This window comes from Eriocheir sinensis, chromosome 67, assembly GCF_024679095.1.
Source record: "Eriocheir sinensis breed Jianghai 21 chromosome 67, ASM2467909v1, whole genome shotgun sequence".
In the NCBI taxonomy this organism is placed as follows: Eukaryota; Metazoa; Arthropoda; class Malacostraca; order Decapoda; family Varunidae; genus Eriocheir; species Eriocheir sinensis.
In genome coordinates, this window is record NC_066575.1 from 7,815,313 (window position 1) to 7,839,705 (window position 24,393).

At 43.2% G+C, this 24,393-nt stretch overlaps 2 protein-coding genes across 3 annotated transcripts in view; one reads left to right on the forward strand and one right to left on the reverse strand.

Moving 5' to 3' along the window:
* The window catches only part of LOC126988045 (nephrin-like), a 34,381-nt gene extending 31,966 nt beyond the window's left edge, over positions 1–2,415 (reverse strand). The window contains exon 1 of the mRNA XM_050845834.1: positions 2,178–2,415. The gene's annotated coding sequence lies outside the window, so the exon portion shown is untranslated. The remainder of the gene's footprint in view (positions 1–2,177) is intronic.
* Positions 2,416–7,318: 4,903 nt separating this feature from the next.
* On the forward strand, positions 7,319–18,763 carry LOC126988046 (protein croquemort-like). Of its 2 annotated transcripts, XM_050845836.1 has the most exons (12): positions 7,319–7,375; positions 10,147–10,328; positions 10,521–10,678; positions 11,408–11,552; positions 12,304–12,429; positions 12,736–12,834; positions 13,224–13,293; positions 14,023–14,164; positions 14,597–14,745; positions 15,085–15,233; positions 16,340–16,434; positions 16,986–18,763. In XM_050845836.1, the coding sequence occupies exons 1-12, from the start codon at positions 7,333–7,335 to the stop codon at positions 17,197–17,199; spliced, it is 1,572 nt and encodes a 523-aa protein (XP_050701793.1). In that variant the 5' UTR covers positions 7,319–7,332; the 3' UTR covers positions 17,200–18,763. The 2 variants fall into 2 exon arrangements, with proteins under 2 accessions (XP_050701793.1, XP_050701794.1); XM_050845837.1 differs by lacking the exons at positions 7,319–7,375; positions 10,147–10,328 and adding an exon at positions 10,414–10,465.
* Positions 18,764–24,393: the final 5,630 nt, after the last annotated feature.

Below are 24,393 nucleotides of genomic sequence, written 5' to 3' on the forward strand. Positions count from 1 at the left end.
CATGGGAGGGAAAAGCAGAGGGGCAGGTGAGGAGGGAGGGAGGGAAGTTCGGAAGGCATGGAGAGAGGGAGGATGGAAGGGGCAGGGAGAGCGGTGAGGAAGGAAGGGAGGCAAGGAGGGAGGGTCGCGGGCGGAGGGGTGTGACGTGTTCCTCAGGTTACCCCGTCACGCTTCTGGCTCACGGCGGCAGGGGGGCGGGGGAGCCACCAACCCACCCCTACCCCTGCTGCCGCGGCTTAGCAGGGGCTCCGCTAGGGGTGTCGCTGCGCACTGCTCGGCGGCGTGACACCTTCTTCTTGGGTCTCTAACTTTCTCATATTGGTTAAGAATATTCCGCGATCGACTACACGGGTTGAACGAGTCTCTACAGCTCTTCTACTTCTACACTCTATTCTTGATTGTCTACGTTTCTATATGGGTTAACAATACAGCGTGATCCATCTTAGTAGTTAAAATCCTCTACAGCACTTCTATACTCTATTCTTGATTGTCTACGTTTCTATATGGGTTAATAATACAGCGTGATCCATCTTAGTGGTTAAAATCCTCTACAGCACTTATATACTCTCTTCTTGGCTGTCTAAGTTTTCTACATGGGTTAACAATACAGCGTGATCCATCTTACTGGTTAAAAGACAGCCTCTACAGCACTTCTATACTCTCTTCTTGGCTGTCAAAGTTTTCTGTATGGGTTAAGAATACTGCGTGATCTACTATACGGGTTGAATGGCAGCCTCTACAGCCATCCTACTATAAGTCATTGTAAAGTGCATGCAGCTTGAGGGTTTGCTCTGTATTAGGCGTTTTCTCTCACACAAGAACTATTTTTAAAGGCCAAAAAGGACGTTAATCGAGTTCAAACAAGTTTTTTTCACTTTAATGGTACAGAGGAATGGTCAGACTACCACCAGGGTCACAAAACTACCACTGGAAATGCCCCAAACCCTTACGAAAGCCTTGTCAAATGTGTGTGCTTGGACGCCGATGTGTTTAGGAGTATGACACATAATTCAACGCTTTATCAGGAGGTTCTATGCTCTTCTTCTTCTCCTCCTCCTACTTCTCTAGCAAGATCAGGGAGGTACAGGTCATCAGACACGCAACAAGGCAACGGGCGATCTACACGACTGGACCATCGTGTGAAGCCTGACACGGGTCGAAGCCTCTCAATTCAGGACTAAATGATGCCCAGTCAGCTGTGCACGTAAATCTTTCATCATATTATCTATCCAGTGTTCTTGTTCTTAAGTAAGGTATATATGCATTACGACATGGATTCCAGTAACGTAGAGAATGAAATCACGATAGGCGCTCGCATTAACTCATTCCTTGGAGCGCTCATTTACACTTTTCTTACTGAGCGTTAAAAGAATGACGATACCGTAATAGGAAGCAAATAAAAAAAGATGGGAGCAAAAACAACTGTCGTGAGTAGCAAAGAGAAAACCAAGTGGACTAACCCTTTAATAGCTTTGTTAACGGCCTGGCAATAGCGGAGTAAATCTTATGAAGCAATGATATAGTAATCGCTGAGGCCCATGAATGACCAGAGAGCCTTAAGGTAGTTCGTGTGGGAAGAGTATGAGGGACCGTCACCTTGTTGAGCGTGGTATGAATGCTCCTCCCCCCCGCCCCATACACTCAGACACACTAATCACTAATCTCTACTCTTTCATCCCTGTGCTGCCCAACTTCATAATGCAAGAGTTAACCAGCATTTCCACTCTGTCATCCCTGTGCTGTCCAACTTCCTAATGCAAGAGTTAACCGGCATCTCCACTTTCATCCCTGTGCAGCCGTCCAACTACTTAATGCAAGAGGTAACCGGCATCTCCACTCTTTCATTCCCGTGCTGTCTAGCTCCCTAATACAAGAGTTAACCAGCATCTCCAATCTTTCATCCCAGTGCTATCCAACTCCCTGATGCAAGAGTTAACCAGCATCTCCAATCTTTCATCCCAGTGCTATCCAACTCCCTAATGCAAGAGTTAACCAGCATCTCCACTCTGTCATCACTGTGCTATCCAGCTCCCTAATGCAAGAGTTATCCAGCATCTCCACTCTTTCATCCCTGTGCTGTCCAACCCCCTAATGCAAGAGGTAACCAGCATCTCCACTCTCTCATCCTTGTGCTGCTCATCTCCCTAATGCAAGAATTAACCAGCCTCATCACCTACCTGTAAACCGGACGTCCACTAATTGCTTTCCTAATCACTTTCCGCTGCACGTATATAGTTCTCAGAGGTAATTCACGTGGTCCGCGGCATCGAGGCGTCTCCGCGCTCCTTTGAGGGAAGATGATGATGTTGAGCTTCGAAAGTATCTGAGGTTTTTATGAAGTAGTTAAGTGTCACTCATTACACGAGAGCAGACAAGCACGGGAGGAAGGAAGAGACAAGCTCCTCACGTCACAAGAGCCGGAGGGGAACTGAGGGGGAGGAGGTGGAGGCGGAAGGGTAGAGAGAGAGAGAAAGAAAAGGCTCCATCCAGGACAGGTGTAACGTGACACTCGGAGAAGCGGCGGCGGCGGAGGCGGCGTCGTGCTGTGCTAGTACGTGTGTGTGTGTGTGTGTGTGTGTGTGTGTGTGTTTAATTAGGAACAGCTGGGATCTGTTACAGGTCTTCCTTGTAAAGATGTGAACGATAACATTAGTGGTGGTGGTAGTAGTAGTAGTTGTATAAGTAGTAGTAGTTAGTAATAGTAGTAGTAGTAGTAGTAGTAGTAGTAGTAATAGTAGTAGTAGTAATGCTTTTCCAGCTTAGTGTAATTATCGTGCCAATTAAACCATAAGTATATGCAGTGTGTTTATGCTGCGCTGCGTGAAGGACTGTGACGAAGAAAAAAGAACTGCTGCAAGAAACTGCCTCGTAGACCTTGATTATCATTTCCTCATCTTGTCTGTTGGATACGTTGACTAATCTCAGTACCAGGAAGCATGTTGGCGTCAGTATAGTGCCACGGTATCCTTTATTTGTTCCTGCCATCAGTTAAGGGAAGACATTTAATAGATACCAAGAAAAGAATAAAAACTAGGAAGAGTAAACGAGAGAGGGAAAAATGAGAACAGGGAACTAAGAGGAGGAGGAAGAACCAAATAGGCCCCCAGAAAAGAAAAGAAGGAAAACTAGGAAGAGTAAACGAGAGAGGGAAAAATGAGGGGAACAGGGAACTACAGAAGAGGAGGAAGAACAAAATAGACCCCAAAAAAGAAGAAAACTAGAAAGAGAATACGAAAGGGGGGAAAAAAATGAGGAGACCAAGAAACTGCAGAGAGGAAGAGGAGGAGGAAGAACATAACAGACCCCCAAAAAAGGAGGAAAACTAAGAGAGAAAACGAGAGGGGGAAAAAATAAGCGCAAGAAACTATAGAGGAGGAAGAAAGAAGAAGAAGAAGAGGAGAAGGATAACACACAAGGACGCTATCGTACCTCGTCACCTTATCCTTACAAGTTACGTTGGTGTAGCATGGAATTTGTCATGAAGTTCAACGATACAAACAATAAAAACATAACGCACATTCTTCCTTAACCACTTGACTGCAGATTTCCTACAAGAAGACATCACTAAGCTACAGGAATGGAACAAAAAGTGACTGCTACAGTTCAACAAAGAAAAATGTAAAGTCATGCACCTTGGGAGGGGATATCCAGCACACCAATACCACATGGGAAACTCTCCACTATCCACCACAGAGGCAGAGAAAGACCTGGGAGTATGTGTTACCAGGCTACCAGTGAAGGCCAAATCCGTGCCAATCGCAGCGGAAGGGTTAACTTGAATATACGTAGGAAGCCTTGTCGTGAATTTCTCAAACTGCAGGAATAACAAATTACTATGAGAATGTGAGGGAACATGCATTTCTCTCATGAATAACAAAGCATTGCAAAGTCCACCGGAGCTTAAGTGCAGGAAGCCATTAGTCACGAACCACAGCAACCATAAATAAAGGACGAATGACAGAGGCAATAAAACAAAGAAGAATGATACAGTAAAGGCCATAATATCAAGCACCTTCCTGCTATTCGTTCTCTTCCGTGGCACCTTTATGACTTTCACTTAATTATTCATACCAGGTGTACAGCACGGCGAGCAATTCTGTCTCCTTTAATGTAAAAAAAATAAATAATAATAATAATAAAAAAATAAAAAATAAAAAATAAAAAATCAAATCTACACCTTGGGGCCCGGTCGCATATTTCCAATCTCCCTACGGCTATGTGGTCTCTAAGTGAAGAGGCTCGGTTGTAGCTTCGAAACTAACCAAGGGGCGTTGTGGAAAATACTCTAATCGTGATGCCCACTCAGAATTACGCTAAGTGATCCTTCAAATATAAGAGGAAAATTAAAAGCTCTTCTACGTGCTTTATTTTAACTTCAAGTGCATAATTCTCTAACGGTAAAACAAATTTGCAAATCAATTTAACCCGGTAGCAGCGGGGATCATGTTTCTTAATGGTCCCTCCAAGCGAGAAAAATGAGAAAAAAATCACCCCTCACACAAACAATTTCATAATATATAGCAAAGCATTTGTGATCAGATTATGTATATGTATCATCTATTTTTGGGGGTTTATATCATGGCACAAATTTGGCCCGTCGTTGCTACACGGTAAAGCCCTAAATTTGGCCCGTCGCTGCTACCGGGTTAAGCCCTTCAGGTAAAATAATGAAACAAATATCAGAAGCTTATCTATGTACTTTAATCAAATCCATTAGCTGCATATTTTCTTCCTTTACGTAACCAGCGATAGTTTTTCTAGGGTCACTTTCCTGCAGTCTCCCTCAATGTAGCGCTATCAGGCCGTGGAGCACTCCAGAGATAGCGCAGCCCAGCTTATGTCACGCTGCTGAGCCAACTCGAGCTGTATATCGTCGCCGGCACGCGCTTATCTCTGAAGAAGCTTAGTGAAGGGTGAGCGAGAGAGTGACCGAGGGAGGAAAGGCGTTGTTTTTCTCTCCTCTCGTGTTGTTTCGGGGTCGTTTTATCTATTCTATGTATCGTGGTAGTTCATTTTTATTTCTCTTCTCTTTTCTGTTTTGTTTTTTTCCTTTTTTCCTCTCTGTTGTCTCCGTCTCTCTTCTCTTTAATACGCGTTTTTAGTTTCTTTTATTTGAGTCATTTATCTTTTCCTCATATGATTCTCTTTCTCCTCTCTCCTCCATCTTCTCATCTTCTTTTCTTTTCCTTCTCTCTTTATATTTTTTTTTACCTTTCCTCTCGTCTCGTTTCTTTTTCCATTTTTTTCTTTTATTGACGCTTTTCCTCTCTTCCCTGGTTTTATATTTCTTTTTCTCTCCTCTTCTTTCCTATTTTTGCGGATTTACTTTCTCTTGCCTCGTTGATGATGATTTCCCTTCTCTCTCCAAAATGCAAGTTACGAAGGACACCCCTCTCACCCTTCAGCCCCAACCCCGTTTAAACTTGGTCAGATATACATATTTATCTGCTGAAAATTAGCACAAAGTATAATAATTAGCAATGGAAAACTGCGAGCATTTATTCTATGATGACTTACGTACCAGCTTTCGAAGTAGTCTAGGGGAGAAACATGTCGTATTTCACCAAACTTTTACGCAAGGCGGCTAGGACTAGTGACCGAAGGGTATTTTTCTCCTCTCGTGTTGTCTCGGGTCCTTAATCTATTTTTTGTCTATCGTTGTATTTCATCTATATTTCTGTTCTCTTTTCTGTTCTGTTTTTTTCCTTTTTTTTCCTCTCTTTTTTTCCGTTTTCACAAAGTAATTTCAAAATATGCCCAAGAAAACCTCGTATCATATGAAAACATTGCTCTTTTATCATTACTACTACTACTACTATACTACTACTACTACTACTGTTTACTACTGTCATTACTGCTACTACTACTACTACTACTACTACTACTACTACTACTACTACTACTACGAAAAAACATCCCATAATGCACTCGTCCCACACAAGTAACAAAATCCAAGAAGATAAAAAAGAAACATACAAGACAGTCGTTTTATATACTTTTTCAATGATACAAAACCCGTAAAAACCGCTCGCCACTAAGTACCTTCCATATAAACAAGATTACGTCAAGAACCGGCGGGATCAATAGTGAGATAAAAGTTGCTAAACACACTAAGGTCCATAATTTTAAACGTCTCGACACCTCAATACACTGTTTTTTCATGGACTGTTTTGTGGACCTAGTATTAGTTTTACACGATTTCTGCGCCTTGAACGGGAAAGCTGACCCATCAAAACCCTGTTAATCTTCCCTGTGGCCTTGGGGAGAAGTCGTAATGGGAGTTCGATACGTTTAAGAATGTGGAGCTAAGTTTTTCAAGGTTGCGGAGACACGCCACATGCCACTCACGCCCTTCAACGAGGCAATAGTTATGGTTAAGGAGCGAGATTACTAGCCTGGTAATCTAATCAGCGCGGTGAGCATCCTTGCGGAACGAGGACGGGAGAGGAGAAAAAGGGGAAGGGGAGGATAGAAGAGGGAGGAGAGTGCAGTTAAAAGGGAAACATAAGAACATAAGAACGTAAGGAGTCTGCAAGAGGCCGGTTAGGGAGAGGATAAGAGAGGGACTGGAGGTAAGAGAGTGTAGAGAAAAGGGGAGGAGGAGAGGAAGGAAAGGATAGGAGGATGAAGGTAAGTTAGTTAGAGAGTAAAATAAAAAGAGTGGAGGTGGGAGAGGATAAGAAAGGATAGGGGAGGGAGTGAGGGTAAGAGAGTGGAGTAAAAAGGGAGGAAGCTGGAGATGATGGGAGAGAGTGGAGGGTGAGGTAGGATAGGGAGTTACATGATTAGCGGAGTAGGAGTAAAAGGGGGACAAACAGGGAACTGGTGTGGAAGGGTCTGCCCCAACCCGTTCTGGCGCAGGCAAGTCTTTACAGTGGCGCCATCTTGCTTGGCTCATGCTGCCCCCGGAACTCATATTTGATCCTCTTTTTAGAGAGAAAATCTAAAGTTCGGGTTGATGGGTGGTTTTCAGGACGGCATGTTGGTAGTCTTACGCCACTCGGCGGTGACTGAAAAATCCCAGCTTGTGGCAGTGGGCGGGACGCGAACCCACGGGACGCCAAGCCCACACGCTAACCACTCAGTCACCGCCTCCCCTAAGAAGGCGGGAGAAGAGGAGGATTGGGAGTATAGGTGAAGGAATGATAGAGAAGGACAGGAGGAAGAATCGTGAGGGAGGGCGAACGTGAGGAAGAGCTAGAAGATAACGGAGGGAGCAGAGGGAGTGGCTTGGGAGTATGGGGGGAGGGAGTAACATGGGGGGTGCAGAGGGGAAGTAGCGACCCTTCCAGAGACACACACACACACACATACACCATTACGCCTCCAGCCATGAAGACGAACGGACGGGACAACTACGCTCTTAGTGTGGACGGTAACTTCACTTCCCCTGCATTCTCTAAGCTCACTACAGCCTCCTTCAAAGCCTCCATAGTTCACGATGTCGGGTAACAGCTTCTGGTAACTTGCTCTCATCTTCTTCTCCCATCGCCTTCAGGGTCTCTGCCATTCTCTGTGTTGGCTTAGTGTGAACAGTAACTTGGTCTTTCTCCTTCTCTTTTCTCTACGGTTTCCTTAAGGGTCTCTGCGGCTCTCTGTGTTGGCTTAGTGTGAACAGTAACATGGTCTTTCTCCTTCCTCTTTTCTCTACAGTTTCCATAAAGGTCTCTGCGGCTCACTGTGTTTGCTTAGAGTGAAAAGTAACTCTGCCCTTTCTCCTCTCTTCTTTCCCTACAGTTTCCCTCAGTGTTTCCATAGTTCATAATAGTTTAGAAAGGACAGTAACTTGAGTATATTTCTCGTACACAGACTTCTAGGTTGCTATTGCTCACTGCGCGGCCTTAATGTGTGGGCAGTATCTAGTCTTCTTTCCCTGTAATCTGTCTATGCTTGCTTGTTGGTGGCGCTGGCTCATATTTTCTTGTGTGGGAACGCCGATATTTTGTCGCCACTTGGTTCATGTTGTTTCCAGTTTTCCCTTTGGCAAATATAGCTGAAGGAGGGGAGGGAAGGGAAGGAATGGGATCGGGGAGAAAAGGTGAACGTGGGAGAGAAAATAAAGGAGAGGAAAGGGAATTAATTGAAGGAAGAATAGAGAAAGAAAGGCAAGCGAGAGGAAAGTGAATAAAGAAAGGAAAAGAAAGGAGGATGAAGAGAAAGGCAGTGGGAGGGGAGTGAGGGAATGGACGAAGGAGGGAGCCATCTGACGATGTCTGAATAATTCGTAGCTGCTAGCGGGACTTGGTAACGCCCGTATTCTTAACCATTTCGTCGCCCAAGCTCACATATTTCACAAGACTTTCATAAGAGCGTTGAGCGGTTCCAAGGGTAGTTTTGTGACCCTGGTGGCCGTTTGTCCCTCCTTCTGTATCATGAACCTAAGAAAACACTGATTAGAACCCGACTGATCTGCATTTTGGCCTTTGAAAATAGTTGACATTAGAGGCAGAAGCGTCTTACAATGCCAACTCAAAATTCAAGGCACTGCGTCCACCACATGAGAGGACTAATGACTAAGCTACTTTACACCAGTGACGAGTGTGTTGACCTCAAGCGATAACGGTTTGCTTTATTGCTCTCTGATAAGGTTTATTTTTATCGCTGTAAACGAATGCATTGTGGAGTGCAATAGACTTAGTAGTTCTGTCATGCATTACCTCCATTTGGCATACTAAACAGGGCTTTGCTATTGTTTCGTGATTTAGATAGATTTTTACATGATTTTAACCCGGTAGCAGCGACGGGCCAAATTTGTGGCTTTACCGTGTAGCAGCGGCGGGCCAAATTTGTGGCTTTACCGTGTAGCAGCGACGGGCCAAATTTGTGCCATGATTTAAACCCCCCAAAATAGATGATACATAAACTGCTTACAAATGCTTCGATATATATTATGAAATGGTTTGTGTGAGTGATGATTTTTTTCTCATTTTTTTTTCTCGCTTAGAGGGACCATTAAGAAACATGATCCCCGCTGCTTTAAGAAACAATATTGACATTCGTATATTTATCCTGTATACTATTATAATCAAAGGGTTTCGTTTTACCACATACATTCTATCACACTAACAACGAGAAACATTGCCGTCATAACCTACATCCTAAATAATGTACACCCACCTCCGCCCACACCCCCATCTACACACCCATACACATACACCCACACCCAGCCACCAACCCATACCCACGCCCACACTCACGCACAAGGCCGCCCACACCTACCCCCACTCACTCACTCAACATCACACATCCACCCACACCCAAACCCAGCCACCATCCCCCCACTCACACACTTTCAACAGCTCCTCATGCCCACCGTTGCCAGATCATCGTACTCAGAGCATAGTATTTACCGGTTTCTGACGCCTAACTATTACCAAGAAACATCAGGATCTAACTCTTTTAACGATAACTATAAATGAGTTTCGTTAGTGGAGCCCAGAAGACAGTTTTGGGGTAGGAAGTCGGGAAATATAAGCGGCTGAGTACGACAATCTGGCAATGCTACAAGTCATGACACTATCAAGCACTCTAGTACCTCAACAATTTGCTTCTCATCCTCGCAACAACGCCCGATAGTACCCCCCCCCCTTACACTGTCTCCTCTCACCGGGCAAGAACCTGGAGGGATAGATATGATGAGAGTGTTATCAAAGCCTGCAGCGTCTCGCCTCTCTGGACACACGGGAGCCACTCAGGGGGTGAACTCTGATTGCTGTTATATTGCTGTTACTTAAGTGGTTGGGGAGAGAAGGAGAACTATGAGGTTGTTAGTGAGTTAGTGGATGTCGAAGTGGATCAGCATAGATATTGTTGTTGTTGTTCTTCTTCTTTTTCTTTTTCTTCTTCTTCTTCTTCTTCTTCTGCTTCTACTTCTTCTTTCTCTTCTTCTTCTTCTTCTTCTTCCTATCACTATTATTATTATTGTTGTTGTTGTTGTTGTTGTTGTTGTTGTTGTTGTTTTTTATTACTATCATTACTGTTACTTTTATTATTGATACTACTGCATGTTTTATCCTCCTCCTCCCCCTCCTCATCATCATCATCCTATTACTACTACCACCAAGACCACCACCAATACTACTACACCACTAATAACTCCCTTCCATGCACACACACACTTCACTCACCTACGCACTCCCTGGTCAGGCACGATCGGGGTGTCGGCGGAGGGCTGGGACGCCGGGCACCAAGGAAGGAGGTCGAGGGCAGTCCGTCCTTGGACGTGTTGCCAGGTCACCCTCATGGTCCTGGCCTCTGGGTGCGTGGCGATGAGCGTGGCGATGCTGGCGGGAGGGTACCAGGCCATGTTTGACGCTGTGCTGAAGGCGGTAAGGGAGATGAGAGTTAAAAAATGAAGAATAAAGGAAAGAGAAATTGATTGAGGTGGGTATGAGGGAGGAGAGGATAGAGCGTGGCGATGCTGGCGGGAGGGTACCAGGCCATGTTTGACGCTGTGCTGAAGGCGGTAAGGGAGATGAGTTAAAAAATTAAGAATATTGCTGACGATGATCCCCGCACAGAACATGGAGGTGGTGGAGGGCTCGCGGGCGTACGACATCTGGCGCGTGACCCCCGTGCCAATGTTCCTCCGCTTCTACTTCTTCAACATCACCAACCCGGAGGAGTTCGCGGCGGGGGGCAAGGCGGCACTACAGGAGGTGGGGCCCTACTGCTACAGGTGAGGGGGGGGGAGGAGGAGAGGAAGGGAGGTAGGTAGGCAGGGGAAGAATGCATGATATGTTTTTCGTTATTTTCAACCCTTTATTGTGTTTCTTAGTTTGTGTTTGTCTGTACTTCTTGTTATCTATCTGTGGGGTGGACTGTCACTATATGTATCTCTCATTGTCTGTGTCTGTGTGGCTGTCTGTCTGTGTTTCTGTAGCTATGTGTGTATCTAATCTGTATCCCTTTTTATGTCAATCTAAGTATGCTTGTCTTTTTCTTTCGTATATCTCTATGTCTATCTTTCTGTCTCTATGCCTGTCTAGTCTTGTACCTGTCTGTTCTTCAATCTATCTGCTCTTCTGTCTGTCTGCCTGTCTCTTTAAGTAATATCTCTTTAAGTAATATCTCTTGTCCTTATAGAAACATCAGAGTGCATTTTTGCCTCTATGCCTGTGTAGTCTTCTGTCTGTCTGTTCTTCAATCTGTCTGCTCTTCTGTCTGTCTGCCTGTCTCTCTAAGTAATATCTCTTTAAATAATATCTCTTGTCCTTATAGAAACATCAGAGTGGATTTTTATGTTTCCTTTCTGTCTCTATGCCTGTCTAGTTCTTCTGTCTGTCTACCTGTCTTTAAGTAATATCTCTTTAAATAACACTAAATAACACCTCTTTTGTCCTTATGGAAACATCAGCGTGTATTTTTAAGTAAGCCTTTTATTTTTTATTTTTCCTTGGTCGTCCAGGGAGTACCACGAGAAACAGAACGTGTCCTTCCACGGTAACGACACGGTGACCTTCCTGCAGCAGCGGTGGTGGGTGTGGGACGCAGAGACCTCGGGGAACAACACTCAGGAAGACCCCATCGTCAACCTTAACACCATACCCATTGTGAGTCTCGCCCAGGGTAGACACGACTCACCCCCTTTCTCTCCCTTCATTCGCAAAACACATATAATCTCCTTTTAGTCTCTTTTTGTTCGTAGGAGGCTGGCCGTGCTCTCTTCCTTACATTATCATCAGTTTTCCTCTTTGTATCTTTTTGGTTATGGTGTTTTTTTTTTTCTTCTCTTTTCTACGTTTTTTCCTTACTGAGTCATGTCTTGTATTTCCACGCCTTAATTCGCATTTTTTTCCTCCTTTCCTCCCTGTTTTTCTTCCATTAAAAGTTTTCCTTCTTGTGTATTTTTTCATTTTATTGTTCTTTTTCTTCTTCCAATCCTCGCATTGATTTCTGCAGGTGATTCAATTTTCTACACTTCAATCTCCTTTCTTCTGTTTTCCCGCCATAATTCATTCGCAGCGTTTATAAAGAGACTCACCTTTCTGTCTTCCTTTCGTTTTTTGTAGTCGTAGTAGATTAAATATTGGTAGTGGCACTTTTCTTGTTCTCTTCCATAGTACTTTTTCCTTAACTTTTTTTTTTCTAATTTGTTCCCTTTTCTCACATCCTCTTTAGTGAGCTCTGTCCTGAATGTCTGCTCCTTTCCCATTTTTCCTTCACTTCTTTCCACTGTAGTCCTGTCACGCACTCCTATTTCGTCTTCATGTACTCGTATAATAGTTCATCTTTTTTTTATTTTCTCTCCACAACGTCCTCTCCATCCCTTGATATCCTCCCTCCTTCCTTCCCTCCGTCCAGTCCTCGGCGTGGGGCGTGCGGGACAGTCCGGGGCAGCTCACCAGTCTCAACCTGTTCTTCAAGAAAAAGGAGGAACCGCTCATCCTTACAGCCACGGCCGGGCAGCTCATCTTCGACGGGTACACGGTGCGTGACTGTTTGGCTTGGTGTTCATTCTTGTGTAGCAAAGAAATTGAACTGGATGTTGTTTTTGTAACCTATTTCCTCTGTTTCTTCTTGTGGCCCTCATGGGTGATACTTTGGCTTATTCTAATCGACGTTGAAATGATGGGTTGGTGTCTCGCTTGTGTCGCCCAGAAATTAAACTGAACTGAAATGGGACATATATTTTGTTTCCTCGTGTGTAGGTCACTAGACTTGCTTTTTCTTCGTGACTGATAAATATTGCTCAGTTTCCTTTTTGTGTCGCTCATGGCTCACACTTTGGCTCAGGACCCGCTGCTGGACTGGATGCAGAACGCCACGCTGCCCCCGGAGGTCGACCTGCCCCCTGGCCTCACCGACTACGACAAATTTGCGTGGTTCTACAAGGTTCGAATCCCGCTTGGTTACTTTATTGCATTGTCGTTTTAAATTTGGTGATGAATAATCGCTTTGTGTCTTTCTTTTTTCTTACGTTCTTACACATACATCATTACGCTTAAAAAGGTTGATAGTTTTAACTACATTTCTTAAAAAAAACATTAAATAGTGAAAATTTAAATTCCTGCTTTACTTTGTTTTTGTTTTTGTTGTTATTGACACTTAATGGGAGAGTACAAAAAAACTAGACGTCATGTAATCCATATCTTTTCTTCTCAATCTTATTACAAATGCGAAAAAAAGTACTATACCTTGATATCATAACGACGTGGAAAATCACTCATCCGCCCCCCTCCCCCCCCCCCCCCTCCTCACCAAACACAACCCTTCCCTCACAGCGCAACTTGTCCCTTACGTACGATGGAGAGTTCAACATGTACACAGGCCACGACACCCTTGACAATTTGGGTAAGTCCACCACTATCAACCCCTCGTTTTCATTGGTTACATAAAATCTCCTTCAACTCTCCTCTCTCCACAAGCCCTTCTGTCACCCTTAAAAACACACCTTTTGGCACACTTCCCACCACGTGTTAGTGTTTCTCTCTCTCTCTCTCTCTCTCTCTCTCTCTCTCTCTCTCTCTCTCTCTCTCTCTCTCTCTCTCTCAGCGGCAAAGGGCAGAACCTATCCTCTCTTTCCCATCATGAATGTTTCCTCGTTCTTCCGCTAACACATCTTCCTCATCTTTCAGCTTTTCCCTTTTAAAGTTAGTCTCTTCTCCCTTTAGAGTCATCGCATACCTTTCTTTCTCCCTTACATACCCTTTAGTTCTCTCCCTAACAAGCTCTCTTTCCACAGTCCACATTCCCATATCCTTCTATTCTTCCTTCCTTTTGTACGCTACACAATTTTGTCTTCACTTTTCATTCCTTTCTCTCACCACTTTCACATCCTCCTCTTTTCTTCCATATACTACAAAGTCTTCTCACACGTCTTTCTCACCTATTCACATCCTCTTTTTTTTCATCCTACTAACATTCACTTCAATAATTTACTTTCTCCTACATAAACATCTTTTTCCTGCCTCTTCATCTTCCCTTCACTTCTTCCCTTGATATAATGAGTGAAATGCATACTTAGTGGATGTCTGTGTATCTTCCTCCCTGGCCGTCTTTGTAGCCTCGTGTTATCGGCAGGGAGAATCGACACATGGAACAGAGTGCGGGAGACGGACTTCTACGAGAGCCCGTGTAACCGCGTCGGAGGCTCTGCGGGAGAGATGTGGCCACCGAACAGAGGCAGGGACCTGATCGACTTCTACAGCCCCGACCTTTGCATGTGAGTGATGGGGTTGGACGAGAAGGGAAGGAACAGAAAGAGGCTGGAAATGAAAGGATATGGGAGGGAAAGGATAGGAACGGGAAGGGATGGGAAGGGAAGGGAAGGGAAGCGAAGAGGAGGGAAGGGAAGGAAAAGGAAGGGAAGGAAAGGAAGGGAAGGGAAGGGAAGGGATGGATGGAATGGATTAGGAAAGAGTAAAAAGGAAAGAAAAAAAAGGAAAGGGATGGAAGACAATGGTACGTAGAGAGAAAACAACATAAGGAAGGAAGGTACAAACTAGAACAAGCAACGAATAAAAAACAAACAAAAAAAGAGAAAGGGAAAGGAAGAAAACAAGAAATCACTACAAAATCACCACTCTTTCCTATTTCACATCCTCCCATTCTTCGCTTTCCCATACTAACAGACCCCTTCCAACACTCCCCCCAGGACCATGCCTATATATTATGAGGAGGAGGTCGAGGATAAGAACGGCCTCCCCGCCTACCGCTACATAGGCAACAATCACACCTTTGCCAACGGGAGCGTGGTGCCGGGAAACGAGTGCTACTGTGTCGACGGAACCTGCGCTCCTACAGGTAAGAGTATATGGAAAGGTCAAAAGGTAGAGACAGGGAGAGACAGGTAGAGGTAGAGATAGAAGTAGAGATAGGTATTAGAAGTCTCCTATTCCTGTATTTTCGTCCCCTTCCTTCCTCCTCCTCATATCTTCAATCTTCCCTCTCTCATCTCTCTCTCTCGTCTCTCCCTTACTCATTCTTTTGTTCCTTTCTTTGCTTCCTCCTCCTCTTATATCTACATCCTTCCCCCTCTCGTCTTTCCCTCCGTCTCTCATCCCTTCTTTCTTCCCTCCTTCACCTCCTCGTTTCGTTTCTTCCCTTCCTTCATCTCTCCCTGACTCCTTTATTTCCCCGTAGGACTCCTTAACGCCGAGTCCTGTCGTTATGGATCTCCTGCCTTCATCTCCTTCCCTCACTTCCTGCACGCTGACCCCTTCCTGCTGGACTCCGTGGATGGCCTCTCCCCCAACGCGTCCATCCATCAATTCAACATGGACCTCATACCGGTGAGTGTGGAGCCGTTTCTCTCTCTTTATTTTCTCTCTCACTCCCTTGATCACTTTCTCCTCTGACTCGTTCGCTCTTAACTCACTCACTGATTCACATTCTTAACAATTTGCTCTTTGATTTAGTTTATTTAGTCATCAACTCCTACACTCGCTTCGTCACTAAAACATAAACACATACAAACAGACACTCCTCTGTACTCTATTCAGGAGCAGTTAAGTAGCGGGCTTTTTTTCATTATTGTTTTTTTTTTACGCCCTTGAACTGTCTCCTCTGCTGTAAAAACAAACAAACATACAAATAGACACATACATATACCTCGAATCTATCTATCTAACTCCCTATCCAGCTTTTAATCATTTTCTATTCTTTCTGTTTATCTATCATTGTTTATCTATCTATCTATCTTCTCTCGTATCTCTCTTTTCCTCCCCTCTCTTTCTTTTTATATGTCTTTTTTTTTTTACTTCCCTATAAAGATATTAAACATTATAACTCAGAAAAGACGTTTGCATAATTTTGTCAACCGTAGATATTATGATTTTTACCCACTGATCACACCTCTCCCCTTCCACTGTCTATCAATTTATCCACTAACAATTCAGTCACTCCTCTAATCACACGTTTTCTCTTAACCTACTGATAACACCTTTCCTTCCTGTTCTCATCGCTTTATCCACCACTATAAACACTTGATCACACTTCTCCCCTTCCACTGTCTATCAATTTATTCACTAACAACTCAGTCACTCCTCTATTCACTCGTTTTCTCTTAAGCTACTGATAACACCTTTCCTTCCTCTTCCCATCGCTTTATCCACCAACTCTCTCACTCACACAATCACACGTGCTCTCCCTACCTACTGAGACAACTTTCCTTCCTCTATCTATCACTTAATCCTCTAACAACTCAGTCACTCCTCTATTCACTCGTTTTCTCTTAACCTACTGATAACACCTTTCCTTCCTTCCTATCGCTTTATCCACGTGCTCTCCCTACCCACTGAGACACCGTTCCTTCCACTACCTATCACTTTATCTCTAACAACTCAGTCACTCCTCCAATCACACGTTTTCTCTCACCCCTCGACATTTCCCCCCTCAGGAGCTCGGCATCCCGATCAACGTGGAGGCGAGAATGCAGATCAACATGCACGTGATCCCCTATCCCGGCGGTCTTGGCGGCATCGGGAAGATAGAGTGAGTAGAAAAGATGCTACGGACACAGAACACAAACATATTATTTTTATTCTACGTATCCTTGTCTGTCTTCCACCTCTTTTTTCCCTTCTTCCTCTCTTTCCTAAACCATTCCATCTCTCCCTTCCCTTCTCTTTCCTTCCTTTTTCCTTCTTTCCTTTACCAGGTCTTTCTGTGCCTCTGTGGTGGGTAGTGGAGTGTTTCCCAGGTGGTATTGATATGCTGGATTTCCCCTCCCAAGATGCATGACCTCACATTTTTCTTCACTAAATTAGAGCAGCCACTTTTTGTTCCACTCCTGTAGCTAGGTGATGTCTTCTTGCAGGAAATCCGCATCCAAGGGGTTAATCATCAATTCATCAATAATCACTGACTAAAACAACCACCATTAACTATATCAAAACACCCATCACCATTAATTGCTTACCATATACTCGTAAAAACCACCATCACTAAGTACAAGAAAATACCATCTCAGTCCCCAGTCCGCCATTACCACAACATCACACATAACCACCACCATCACCCTTCTCTCTCTCTCCCTCCTCCAGCATGCTCAGCGAGGTAAAAGAAGTATACCTGCCGCTCTTCTGGTTCGAGACGGTGGCCGAGGTGTCCCCTAAAGACGCCGAGGACCTGAAGACTCTCCTCTACCTCATGAACTCTCCCTTGTTCACCATCATCTTCTCCGTCATGTTCGGTCTCGGCACCCTCACCCTCATCCTCGTCCTCCTGTATCACTATTTCCAAATCCCTTGTTGCTAACGCTTACTGAATGGTTGTTGTTTGTAGAGTAATGGAGGCAGCTCAAGGGCATCAAAAACAGAAAATTCCGCTAAACGATCTTCCAGACACCCAAAAAGTACATTATGAGTGTCCAGAAGAGAGGTTTAATTTCGGTCATATTGTTAGGTTGTGTGATGGAGTTGCTAGGTTTTAGTTCATTTCTCGTTTATTTATATTAGAATAGGTTAGTTAGGATAGTCTTCGTTGGTATTGGATGATTGAATTGTCTGATTGTGTATTCATGTATTGGCTTTAAGTTTATGATTAAGTTTGATGTATTTATATTTGGTTAGGTTTTTTTTTACAACAAAGGAGACAGCTCAAGGGCACAAAAAAGGAAACAATAAAAAAAAGCCCGCTACTCGCTGATCCTAAAAAAAATAAATAAATAAATAAATAAAATAAAAAGAGGTGGCCGAAAGAGAGGTCAATTTCGGGAGGAGAGGTGTCCTGATAGGTTAGTTAGTTTTCATTGGTGCTGGATGAGTGTATTGCTTAACTGTGTGTATAAATGAAGGCGTTGTTAGGTTCAGGGTTAGATGTGATTTACGAACATTAGTCTAGGTTCATTAGGTCAGTTTTCGTTGGTAGTTGTTCCTGTGATTACCATTCCTCCCTCGTTTTATAACCGTCGCTCTGTACTTCGATCTTAGGGCTCTAAAACGTATGAGTCATGAGCCCAAAGATGGATGCACTGAAGGGGAAAGGTAATAATGTATATGCCAAGAGTATATTTTTCTATGGAGGTGAAAGAAAAAGTTGGAGAAAGAAATGGGTTTGGCTTTAGGCTTGACTAGATTAGGCGCGATATGTTGGACTTAGATATCACTTAAAATGACTGGTACGTTTTTTTACGATTTAGGCAACGCTTAAGAGATGTATTTTTGGCAATATTGCATTATCGTTATTAATAGTGGTAAGGGCGCAGGTAACTGTACTCCAAACATATAACTGTCGACTTCATTTATATAAAAAAATCAAACAAATATGAATAAGAACTTCGTAAGAGTGTTTTATATATATATGCCTAAAATCATCAGTTCAAGATATTCTTTACCGAGCAGAGTAAACACGTTAATATACAAGATATGGGGAACGTCCAGCATGAACACTCTACGGAAATACTCCCCAGCTTTCACATACAGTCTCCGGGCAGTTCACTTGATTTCACAGCTTTGTTTTTGTTCCCCTTAACAGTGGTACGTTTTCTGTGCCAAGCAACGTTAACTCCGACAAACGCCAGACCTTAACATTTTAACCTCGCCCCCACTACTACTACTACAACTACTACTACTACTACTACTGGTAACTTTTCATGCGCTATTAATCAGTGTAATGACCTTAACCCACTTACTAACCTAATGACATTACTAAACACACACACACACACACACACATGCACGTTAAGAAAGAGATACTACTTCATCAAAATTTTCTTATAATATATCAAAGGATAATAAGGAAAAAGGAAATGAGGAGGAAAAGGAAGATGATGATGATGATGAGGAGAAGCATTAAAAGTAGGAGGGACTATAAGGAAAAAGAGGCAGGAAAAGGAACAAGAGGAGGAGGATGAAGGGGGAGACCTAAGATGACGTAACCATTGAAAGGACACAAGCTACCTGTCTGTCAGTCTGTCTGGTCGGCTGGCTGGGTGGATGGGGGACGTCTGTTTAATTACTCCCAAGTTCAGAATCCTACTATTAGCACTGTTTCCTGGCGCTAGAAGAGGCGTGGGAGGTGTGTAACTTAACTCATCTCCAACTTGGTATGTACGTAGATAGCCCCTGCAGGTGTGTGTGTGTGTGTGTGTGTGTGTGTGTGTGTAGAATCCCATTATAATCGTACTCAAACCTTTCCCACTAAACTTGTCCTCACTGTCTATGGAAGTTGATGTCCTTTGAAGCCTTGGTATAATTTAGTCACCCAATTATTATCTCCATTTTCTCTTGCCTTTCTATTACCCCGGACGGTGAAGCGACGAGGAAAGGAAGACAGGAAAGGACGGAGACAAAGAAAAACACTAAAAAAGTCTTGACAGGGAAGGAATAACTGCGATTTTTGGTGTTATTATGATTCAGAAAGGAAATATTAACCCCTCTTTTCATTTCCATTAACCATTAACCATTATTTTACCTTCTATTAGCCCAACCAGTGAAGGGACGAAGAGAGGACAGAACAGGAAGGGGAAAAGGAGAAACGTGAAAAAATGGATTGAGGAAGAATGAATGATTGAGATTTTGGTGTTATCATTGTCATTATTTTGTATTATTAACCATTTAAATTTCCACTAACCATCGTCCATCATAGAAGTGGTAGAGTTTGTTGGACCAAGGGGATAGTGCCAATGTTTTCCCTCTCCTTACGGTCCCAGGTCACGGGGTTCAGGTGTGTGAGGTCATCTAATTACTCAGCGGACAGGTAATTGAGGTGGACAGGAGTTACTGGTGAAGGGTTTGGCCAAGAGACGTGATGCAATTAACTCGGAGTGCTTTCCTTTTCAGACACCTTAACCTTTACTACTACTACTACTACTACTACTACTATTATTATTGCTACTATTAATCTTAAACGCCATAATAACATAACCCAGCGAGCTACTCATACTTCTTAAGCTGATAAATAAGCCTGAGCTCCTTTATGGCAGAGACAGAACGCTTATTACTACTCCTCCTTCTGGTACTGTCGCTGCTGGTACTTGCTTCGCCCTCTCTACTCCTTGCCTTGGCCTCCCATCTATCGCACACTCTTAGAATAGCAACGTCGCCGATCCTGTCTTATTACCAACCTGTTCCCCCTTATGTCCATCCCCCTCTCTAGTTGCTTCTTGTCCCTATGGCAGAGAACGCTGATAACTTATTCTACTTCTATGTCTCCTGATGCTTGATCCGTCTTCGCTTCTTCACGCCTTGGCCTTCCATCGCACGCCCTTGGGAAAACATCATCGTCACCTTATCTGCTTATTCCCAAGGTGTTCCCCATCCTAGGTTCGTTCGCCTCTCCAGTCCCTTACCGTCTGTGATCTCGGGCGTCGGAATGTGGCACCTCGCTCCCTCAAAGACTAATATTAGGTTAATTTTCCTTTGCGCGGTGAAGGAGAAACTGATTTTGAGTTGCGATTCTCTAGCACTCGACGACCTTGGCTATCACGAGTGCACGGAGTGTGTTGGGGGGGGAAGGAGTTGGGAGGGGGGGTTGTGCGTGTGTGTGTGTTCGTTAAGGAGACACGATGGAAGGAATGAGAGAAAAAGAAAAGGAATTAATGGAAGGAAAAGGAAAGGAAAGAAGCGAAGAGAAGGGAAGGGAAGGGAAGGGAAGAGAAGGAAAGGGAAAGGAAAGGAAAGGAAGAGAAGAAAAGGGAAGAGAAGGAAAGGGAAGGAAAAGGAGAAGAAGGGAAGGGAAGGGAAAGGAAGGGAAAGGAAGGGAAGGGAAGAGAAGAAAAGGGAAGAGAAAGAAAGGGAAAGGAAAGGATGGGAAGGGAAAGGAAGGAAAGGAAAAGAAAGGAAAGACAAACTAAGAATTGAGAAAGAAATTAAAAAGTTTAGATGGGAAAGGGAAGTAAAGAGAAAGGAAGAGAATAAGAGGAAAGGAAAGGAACGACAAGAGAATGAAATGAGAGAGAAAACTGCGATGAAAAAAGATAGGGAAATAAATAAATTGAAGGAAAGGTAAAAAAGTGCTATATTAATTTCCCCCTTCTATCATAACCTTTCCGACTAAAAACTTGACTCATAATCAGGGAGACTTTTGTTCCTAGGACCGTCATTATTAGAATCCGGTGCCTTGTAGAGAAATGATGCATGCTGTGTGTTGGAGAATATATATACAGACCGCTTAGAGGGGGGAGGAGGAGGAGGAGGAGGAGGAGGAGGAAAGGGAAGGATATATTACTGCAATTACGGGAGTGAACGTAATAAATGTGTGTGTGTGTGTGTGTGTGTGTGTGTGTGTGTGTGTGTGTATTAAATGATACATACACGCTAGAATCATATATATAGCGTCCAAGTCAGTATCTTCGTATGACCAAATGGCTTAAGAAAATTGATTAACAGGACTAATGACTTAATTGGTGTGTTAATGACCAGAGATAAACAAACAAACACATAATTATTACTTTACTTGATATCGTTGTAAAGGAAGGCTGGAAACGAAGGCCAGATGGACGAAACACACACACACACACACACACATACACACATACACACACACACACACACACACACACACACACACACACACACAACACACACATACACACACACAGCCCTGGACGTGAATAAGATCAGCCATTCCGATATCTTCATCCGTTTTACTTTAGCGAGAAAGCATTTATATAATTTTTTGTGCGATAGACTCGGATAGAGGAAGCAAAATAAATAAACAAAAAATCCCGAAACTCAAGACTTTTAAAAATGAAACAGGAAAAGTGGAAAAAAGTGCGTTTGTATTTCTTTTTGTATCTTTTTCTGAACTTTTTATTTCCAGAAAGTATTTATTATTTTTTCTTACGATAGAGGAAGAAAAATAAATGAATAAATAATCCCGAAACTCAAGACTTATTAAAACGAAACAGGAAAAGTGGAAAAAAGTGCGTTTGTATTTCTTTTTGTATCTTTTTTTGAACTTTTTATTTCCAGAAAGTATTTATTATTTTTTCTTACGAGAGGAAGAAAAATAAATGAATAAAAAATCCCGAAACTCCAGACTTATTACAACGATCAGGAAAAGGGAAAAAAAGTGCATTTGTATTTCTTTTTGTATCTTTTTCTTAACTTTTTTTTTATTTCCAGAAAGTATATATTATTTTTTTTTACGAAGCAGGAACCAAAAATAACAAGTTAAAATCTCCGAAACTCAAGCGCTTTTAAAATGGTAAAGAAAAGGGGAAAGAAAGTGCATCTGAATATCTTTTTGTATCTTTTTCTGAACATTTTATTTTTATTTCTATTATTTTTTAAGACGTTGGAGGCAAAAATAAACAAACAAGTAATCCCCGAAACTCAAACTCTTTTAAAACGGTACAGAAAAAGTGAAAGAAAGTGCGTCTGTATTTATTTTTGTATCTTTTTCTGAACATTTTACGTTTATTTCTATTATTTTTTAAGACGTACGAGGCAAAAAAAAAAAAGTAATCCACGAAACTCACTCTTTTTAAAACGGTACAGAAAAAGGGAAAGAAAGTGCGTCAATATTTCTTTTTGTATCTTTTTCTGAACATTTTACTTTTATTTCTATTATTTTTTAAGACGTTGGAGGCAAAAATAAACAAACAAGTAATCCCCGAAACTCACTCTTTTTAAAACGGTACAGAAAAAGGGAAAGAAAGTGCGTCTATATTTCTTTTTGTATCTTTTTCTGAACATTTTATTTTATTTTTATTATTATTCAAGACATACGAGGCAAAAATAAACAAACAAGTAATCCCCGAAACTCACTCTTTTACAACGGTGCAGAAAAAGCAGAAAGGAGTGCGTCTATGTGTTTCCCGTACCCTTTCCTTCACTCTATATTATTCCTTATTAACCTTAAGGGTATCTGGACACCTCCCTTCCCGAAATTGACCCCTCTTTCGGCCACTCCTCTAACTCTCTTAGGAGCAACGAGTAGCGGGCTTTCTTTATTATTGTTTCCTTTTTTATGCCCTTGAGCTGTCTCCTTTGTAAAAAATAAAAAAATAAAAATAAATAAATAAAAAGTGAATAAAAAGTGTCAACGAGGAAGCTTCACTATTATAATCCCGCTGGTTCAGGACTCCCCGCGTTCAGGTCATAGGATAGTCATAGGATAGTCGTAGGATAGACAGTTCGTGCCTCCATCCCTGCCCCGAGTTCCCCGCCTGCGCCATTATTGCATTATCTTAAAAGCTCTGAGTAATAACAGCGTGCTAGTGAAAGAGTTTTAGGCTCGTGGTTGAAGAGAAATATCGTATTCTTTGTGTGTTCAAGCTTTTTCTTTACAGTGTGGAAGTGGAGGCTTAATACTTTCGTTCTTTTCACTTAGATGTTCTGTTTCAAGACCTCCAGCTAATGTCGTGGCTGCTGGCTTTAATTTTCAGTGTTTCTGCTTCATGTGTCTCCCACGGGTTCTTGCGTCTACCTTACAATGCAGAGGTCAAAGCTATCAGACTGTGTTGATGCCTTTACTTACCCACGCAAACTACAAACACGAGAAATGGAAAGAACATTAAAAGAGGAGATGGATTAGTTTCCCTCGTTTGTTTCTATTATAATGCTACTACTACTGTTACTGCCACTACTGCTACCACTACTACTACTACTACTACTACTACTACTATTATTCCTACTACTACTACTACTACTACTACTACTATTATTCCTACTACTACTACTACTACTACTATTCCAACTATTCCAAGGACAGTTTCCAAAGTTTCAGGTCACATATCGCGTGTTTGCTTGCTCCACCTTTCCCTCCACCCCTCCCAACCTAGCTGCATGCCACTACCACCACCATCCGCTCTCTCGGTAATTCATCTTTTCTTCGGTATAATCCACCGTCGCTTTTTTTCCAGCGCACCATCAGGAAGATTACACCAGCGTCACAGTTTCGCCCGCCGCCACGCCTGGAGCTGACGGGCGTGTGTGTGCCTAGTCAGCGCCCCTCACCTCGTCCTGTGACCCAAGGCGATGGACCACGGTGAGGGCCTAGAAATGGGGAGATAATGGTCCAGGGAAGAGGCGGTATGGACGAGGCTTTCAGGTGGTGGAGTCGCCCCACTGCACGCTCGCCCCACATCTCGAACTTGCGTCATACTAACTCCTCGAAGTTGAAACTCTCCCTCAGAATGACCTCGCTCCTCTTATACCAGTGAAATAGTACCCGATAAGGCTGGGATATGCATCTATACAGCAACGGTTTGATAGTTTTTCCATACCGGCGATGATTCTGCTGAGAGTGGGAGGGAGAATTCGTTCGAGGATCAGATTGTATAAAGGCGAGATCGTATGAGGTGAGATCGTATATGGCGAGTTTATATGAGGCGAGGTGGTGTGGGGGAGTCAGGACCGCGGGGAATCCATCAGTACCCAGCGCAGGGCAGGAGGCGGCAGCAGAGACCCTTAGACACATACACGAAGGGCGAGGCAAGGCAGCAAGACAGACAGACAGGCATTTTCCGGCGTAGGTGTGTGCATAAACAAAAAGACAAAGAGA